The sequence below is a fragment of the Puccinia triticina genome, chromosome 17A, assembly GCF_026914185.1.
Source record: "Puccinia triticina chromosome 17A, complete sequence".
Lineage (NCBI taxonomy): Eukaryota > Fungi > Basidiomycota > Pucciniomycetes > Pucciniales > Pucciniaceae > Puccinia > Puccinia triticina.
In genome coordinates this window covers 4,096,867-4,104,022 of record NC_070574.1, presented here as the reverse complement: position 1 = coordinate 4,104,022, position 7,156 = coordinate 4,096,867, and the positions used below count along the sequence as shown (strand labels likewise).

The window sequence follows — 7,156 nt, the reverse complement described above, 5'->3', positions numbered from 1 at the left end:
ACTTTTTTGACTCTTTCTTACAGAGCAATTTGCAGTGTTTCAAATTCCATTCTGCCAATGTACACCCAATGTTATTTGACTCCTACACTTTGGCTTCCTTGAAAGCTTGGCAACAAAACCACAAACCACATTCTCTGTTGGACTTATTCAGTTCCATCACACACTGTGGCAAGCATCAACAATATTGGTCAAAGCTCTCTCAACCTTTCTGTATTCCCAACACCAACAACCAATGTTAGCTCAAGGAAGCAAGAAACCAAGGCAGCTGCGAGTTCCACTTTCACACAGTACAGACTTGTTTTGTAAAATTATATTAGCAAAAGATAAATTACTTGAGCAGGGACTTGACTACTCTACCAATCAAAAGTGGGCCAATTGATGTCCCCAATGAGAATGAGCAAAAAGAAAACCCTCAAGAGCCAGACTTGATCCTGGCAATGGATGGAAACTATCAGCAGAGGCACTATGCTCATCCTAGTAAAGACTGCCCATTCAACAACCAATACCCACCAATCTTTCTTCAGCCATCTGAGATCAGTTCAAGAACCACACTATGCAAGGAAACTGAGGTTCATGTAGCTGGAATTGATGTAAGTCCCCACTTTTTGATCTACTCCTGCTGTTACTCAAGCCACTTTTCTTGCATTTAACCCTTAGGACCCATGTGCGCAGTCACACAAAGTTGCCAACAACACCCGTGACGCAACAACATGGGAAAAGTGTGATGACAGCGGGTTTTTTAGGAGTGTGTTCCGACATGATGTACCACTGCTGTATGCCAACATATATAAAACAGGAGAAAAGTATGTATAATGTTACTTAATTCACCAAATTTGCATTTCACTCAGAATGAAGTTGTTCTTAAAAATGTTTTAGGCTCTATTACCCAGTCTTGTTGCTTAGAAGGATATTGACCGATTTTCCCAATTCAAAAATAGGAATCCTGTATGACATTGGCTGCCAGTTAGAGACTCATATCAAAAAGGTAAGATTTTCTATATTATATGACATGATTCAATCATCTGAAAAATCAACCACACCAATTTTTTGTTGAAAAGCAACCAAATCTGTTATTTGGTACATTGGTATTCCACGCCTATGTCCACGAATGGTTGTGTCAAGTGAAATACAACCCACAGCTCAATAAGTGGTGGGGACTATCAAATGGGGAAGGACTGGAAAGATTATGGTCTTTTTTGTCTCCCCTGATACCCTCCCTTTGGGTTTCTACTTGGCTGCACAGGTTACATGTAATTCATGTACTCTCACAGTACTTAGCCAAAGAGTTGAATGAATCCGCAGGTACATGCAGTGCAGTTTGATTTGGATAATTATGGTGTAAAAATCAATGTTCTTGTTTCCCATCTTGACCAACAGGAGAATGGCTCCATAGGAAGCTATTTATGGCGCTTAGCACTATCAAAAAATCTCACAAAGGCCTGGAAAAGCTTCATCAGCTACTAGTTCTCACCAACTTGGCCTGCGGAAACTACAAAAACGAATTTTTTCAAGCCCAGTGGGACAACAAGCAGGCATATCATCTTGAAACCAATGTATCATTCCGGGAGAAGCAAGAAAAAGAGCTTGGTTGGCTGCCACGGATGGAAGATCAGCTTGAAGCAGAATGGTCTGCAAATACATTCAATGTGGCAGAAGCAATTCATTGTGCACAACTGGTTTCAAAACTCTTGCAGGATATTGAGGCAAAGCAAACAATGGTTGGAGATCCCCTGTTTCTCATCAACTTGACTTGTAAGTACCTTTTATTATTTGTTTGAAACTATAGAATACAAGTCAGTTCTTGATTTGTACAGTATACCAGAAACCCAGCGAGACCAGCTGCTCAAAATCTGGCGCACCAAAACTGAGATGCAACAGCGGTTCTTGGCTTTAGTTGAGGAAAAGGCTCCACTGGTCCGAGTGTGTTGTCCAGGAGAACAGTCATTGCTTGGTGGGTGTGTCTATCTAATCAGGAGCTAATTTTCATGTACTCATTATTTTTTATTTTAGGAACTAACTGGCAACAGAAAATTTTGAGTGCAATACAAAAACGGGCCAAGCAACTTCATAAAATTCTGAATGGGTACAATAGCGGGATTCAAAGTAGACCTGCACATGCCACTTGCAAGGCAAGGCAAGCTGTTGTTCAACTCAAATGTTGAACATCAACTTGCAGTCTCCCCACAAAACTGGGTTATGCAAAGTGACCTGCATGCACGCGCGGGTCTACTTTGAAACCCCCTAATAAACAAGTCCAAGAATTTTCTCAATGCTTCCCTGACCGACCTTGACCGCGGGAAATTGAATACACCCAACTAATGCAACTGGATTTGGAAGATTTGTTCTGGAATGACGGGGTTTTTACCAATCAGAACGAGCCATGGGCAGTGGATCAAAATACTCAAAAGGGGATTCGGCTGCTGGCATCTCTGAATCGTGGTCTGGAAGAGCAGCGCTGCATTGGCTGGGAGTTACAAAGAGCAATGAAATGGGCAATTGGAGAGCACAATTGCTTAAGGAACTTGATCGCCGAGTTCTCCGGTCCCATCCAGCAAGACCAGGAATTTGCCAGACTAACCAATCATCCTATCTTGCAATCTCTCTCACCAGCTAGCCGCATACTAGCATCCAAGTCACTAGTTCATTCAAAATTTATTGGTATATGTTGTCTCCAGATGTTGTGGAACAAATATCTTGCTGATACTACAAGCCACCAGGATGACGCGACAATTTGCAGTGAATGGTCTACCCAAATGGAAACCCTTGCTATCAATGTTTCCCAGATACCCGGCAACAACAAAAATTTATTAGCTGCTTTAGAAAGCCGCATTCCTGATCCAGTTCCTCAAGAAAGACATGCGGCTGATACAACTCTTGACAATGATGATGGTGATGATGATGTCACATTTCATGAGAACAATTACTTTAATGATGTTGACGAGTTGGTAAATCAGACCATGATAGAGGAACTTGTAAATGAAACAGGTACAATGGATGATATGTAAATAGTAATTGATGAAATTATTTAATATTTACTCCAACCACTTACTTTGTCTCATGGCCTTTGAGGGGTAAAAACCAAAGGAAACACAGAAATGGTGAAGATCCTTGAACCTTGGAGGAAAATCCTGCAAATCCGTCCAAGGATTCTTCAAAACACAACATGTAATCCCATAACTCCTTGAGTGAATCCCCATTGACAAGGGGGGCTTCACACATGTGTAGGATCCTATTGAGTCGAGCATCTCAGCGGTCAAATCCAAAAAAACATTTTGCTTACAAAGAAGAGGGTTAGGGCACTGCAGATGAAGAAAAAAAAAGAGAAAATTATGTTCCGATATAACTACTATAGGGAGCCTTGCAGAAGCTTTTGAGCGGCTTTATCGCGTAGGTTAGAAAACGCTTGCATAATCGTTTGCTCGTTGATAGTGATATCCGACAGATTGACACCCACTCCGACGTCAGCCTTGGGTCTTGAAACTCTCGATGCGATGGCCACGGAATCGGTTTCAAGGATGATCCTGAGATCACGCGATTCACAGGATTGAAGATCAGGATCCAACATACCAGGAGAGGTTCCGAACCGGATCAAGACAAAGCAAAAGCCAACGCACCCGTCATCGACCATTTCATCCAAGCAAAGACTGACAAGGTCGAGGTTCTCAAGCACCGCTCTTTTCTCAACTTGATTTCTGAGCAACAGCGACAGAGTATCGAAGAATGAGTTCAGTAAAGTCTGTAGCATCAACTCATTCTCTCCTTCTTGGCCGATCACATAGGCGGTAATGTCGATAATCGATTTATAAAGCACTAGATGATTTTGGATCAACAGTATGTCACCTATGTAAATATTGATCGAAGAATTGGGTCATTATTATTTTTTGGGTTGGAAGAAGAAATGTTTGTTTATGGTATCTCCTTTTCGATCGAATATCTTTTTCTTCGTCTGGATGGAATGTTAAATTTATGGAAGGAAAAGGGGATACGTACCGGCTGATTTCCGTGTTTTATCCCAGATGGTATGCTCAAAAGCTCGCTGGTCTTTGAGAGTTCGAAGTTGCGAGCCGAAGCCAGAGAAACCCAGCTGAGTAAGCCCATGGGAGGAGGGGTTCTTCTTATTGGTGTCGTTGTTACTGGCTGAAGGGCCTCCGATGTGAGGGGGATCAAAGTATTTTGCAATCAAACGATGGCCATCCGAATCGAGTAGGATCACTGCCGTGGTCGTGTAGAGCGAAAGATTGGACTGGATTCCCAGATCATCGACCGTGCAGATTGAGCTCAGCAACTTGCGGGATTCCTGAATCTGACGAGATGTGGGTGCTTACCATTATAAGAGCTCATGAGGTGGTGGTCCTGTTGGATACACACTCGGCAACTTGCGTGACAACGACGTGGTAGCCCCGGAAGGGCTGCGCGGCTGCGTATCCAGGCCCCTCCCAGCCTCCGCAGAGGGGCCCCGGGGATTGCCCAAAACGGTCGCGTCGGGCCCACGACAGTCAGGCAGCACGATTCCAACAGAAACACTACTAGCTACATAGTTCTCGAGATGAGGTTTGCAGTGCCAACATCAGACTCAGAAAACGAAGAAGAAGAAGAAGAGGAGGAGGAAGAGGAAGAACGCCGAACATCAGCACCCACACCCCTGAAAAAATGGAACCATCGACATCCACTCTCAAAATCTACCCACCAGCCTGCAACTGACTCCAAGGATTTCTTGAGTGCTTACTCCACTCCGACCAAGTCATCCAAGTCATTCCTCTCTCGATCTCTCAATCATTCCCTATCTAGCTCAACCAGGAAGACCCACAAATCAAAATTGTCCAGGTAAGGCTCTGATTACATGGCCCCAAAGAATCGTTGGGTTGAACGAACTGATGGGTTGTGTGGTTACAATAGTGGCAACGTCGGCCTACCGGTTCCGACCAGTGATACCACCCCTTCACCGTTCGCCCTCGTTCCACCAGATTTAAAATCCAGCACGTCTGGATTCCCAATCAGTCGCTCATCGCTCCGGATTCGGTTGGATGAACACCCCTGTTTCTCTTCGGACGACGGAGACGAAGAAGATGAGCAACCAGATAGCGAAGAAGAACAGTGGCCGATCACACGCTGCGATCCACGAGAGGCCAAGAAGGCCCTGGATTCGTTCAACGTCCCTCACCTCGTACCTGATGACGATCCAGTGCTCATTTGGGAGCAGCAAGAACGGCAGTCGACCTACCAACTTTCCATCCAAAATGCGACGGCCCGTCGGCGACACTTTGAAGGCATTCATGTGCGCACACTAGCCCAGGCGCACGAGAACAACGAGCAACAGCACAAGCAGCAGATGAACGAGCTCAGTGAAGTGCTGGCCCGGATAGGCCTCGACAAGGAGAGAGAGATGCGGCTTGTCGCGCAGGAGTTCGAGAAACGCGAACGCGAACGCGCCCGGGTCTTCGAGGCCTTGATTTCTAAGGCCGAGAAACTCGAGCAGGAAGAGCTCCTCAGACTTAATCGTATCCGCCAGGAAGAGGCCGCCCGCAAGGCAGAACTCGAGCGCCAAGAACTCGTTAAACAACAACAGCTCGAGGTACGCAAGCTCAAAGAGGCAGAGACCAAGCGCCAGCAGGAGCAGGAACATAAGGATACACTGGAACGTCAGAAGAAAGAGGCAGAAGAACGGAAAATCTCTGAGGCCCAGGCTTCAAGCATCAAGACGGTTCGGGATGATTACGAGAAATGGTACACCACCATTCAACAATTCAAAACCGCCGTCTTACCCACCGTATCTGCTAGCGAATCTTTCAAGACGCTATGTAGACAAGCCAAAAGGAGAATTACTCCCAAAGTGGGCCAATTAACCAACGGCTCCCGTCAAATCGAGAAAGTGGTTAGTCCCTCCATCACCTTTATAACATAAAGGCTACAGTAGAATATACTTTGAACATTGCGAGCAGAGAATTACAAGTTGAAGAACGTGTGCCGGTTAATACAGATTCTAGAAGTAGGCGGAGTGCTAAATGAGACTCGGAAGCACGACGAGAGCGTGTTCTTATGGGCGTGCAACCATCTGGCGAAGGCGGTGATCAGACAAGCGGAGACGGAAGTGACGGCGAAGCTGAGCACAGTGTATCCACTAGCACGGCTAGTAGTTGGCCTGATGATGATTGGGTATCCGGAGGTGGGGACGATCCTGATGGGCCGACTGGTGAAAAAGTGCTATCTCGTGGCGGCCTATCGCCCGTTACCGAGCGAAGGGCAGTCCGAGACGGACTACCGGAAACAGCTCGGCTACCTGCCGGAGAGTTCGAACCGGGAGGAGAGCCGGGTGCAGTACAACAACCGGATGGCCGGCCTGGTCGCCCTCTTTGCCGCCATCAAGCAAACTGACCCTTCCGACGTCGTGCCCAGTCTCAAAAACGTGCCCAAGCAGGAACAGATCAACCGGATCCCGCCCGAGCTGCGGCTGGACTCGAGCTGGAAATGGCTCGCCAATGTCCTCAAACCACCCCTCATAGGACTCACCGTCACCCCTCGAGTGCTCGCCTCGTTCTTGGAAGTCGCTGGCGAACGACTCTTCCAAGTCTACGGTATCCAGTTTGTCAAGCTCCTCAAAGCCGTCCTCCACCACGGGATCCTCACCCCTCATCCGACGCTCAGATTTAACTGGAACGATATCGACTGCAAGCCTTCGATCTTTCAGCTCCAGGGCCTCATCGAAGACTTCCTCAATAAAGGAAAACTCAGCCCCGATCCGAATCTTAACCCCACCGGCCGCTTCTATCAATTAACTCATGACTGAACTTCTTTTTCAGATACTCATGTCTACTCACGATCTCACATACGCACACACTCCCTCTAATTGCTTGTTTTATCTATAAAAAATGGTACCCCTTGTATCTGCTGTTCTTTTATTATTTAATCTGGTTACACTTGTTACCTACAATCGATAATTTGACATATACATAGATGGAAGGGGTGCTTTCCACTATGGGCGTTGTAATGTTACATTAAAACCCTACTTTTTTTTCCATACAGCCGAATTGGTGTGTACGAATAGAAGTGCTTTTCGCACTTGGGGAAGCATAGTTGATCCAAACGATCAGTTCATGGTGAGGTTGTTCAAAGGTTGACACAATGGAGCTGTTTGCTCTTACGGATCTGTGGCTCTGGA

General features: G+C 46.1%; 2 protein-coding genes across 2 annotated transcripts; one reads left to right on the top strand and one right to left on the bottom strand.

Annotated features, from left to right (window-relative positions):
* Positions 1–3,346: 3,346 nt before the first annotated feature.
* Positions 3,347–4,328, bottom strand: PtA15_17A400 (uncharacterized protein; the record flags this gene model as incomplete). The annotated part of the gene is made up of 4 exons (XM_053164514.1): positions 3,347–3,521; positions 3,615–3,840; positions 3,991–4,243; positions 4,326–4,328. 4 exons carry the CDS (start codon positions 4,326–4,328, stop codon positions 3,347–3,349), a joined length of 657 nt encoding a protein of 218 aa, XP_053028473.1.
* A 512-nt stretch (positions 4,329–4,840) lies between these two features.
* Positions 4,841–6,784, top strand: PtA15_17A399 (uncharacterized protein; the record flags this gene model as incomplete). The annotated part of the gene is made up of 2 exons (XM_053164511.1): positions 4,841–5,872; positions 5,978–6,784. The coding sequence occupies 2 exons, from the start codon at positions 4,841–4,843 to the stop codon at positions 6,782–6,784; spliced, it is 1,839 nt and encodes a 612-aa protein (XP_053028472.1).
* Between the last annotated feature and the right edge of the window lie 372 nt (positions 6,785–7,156).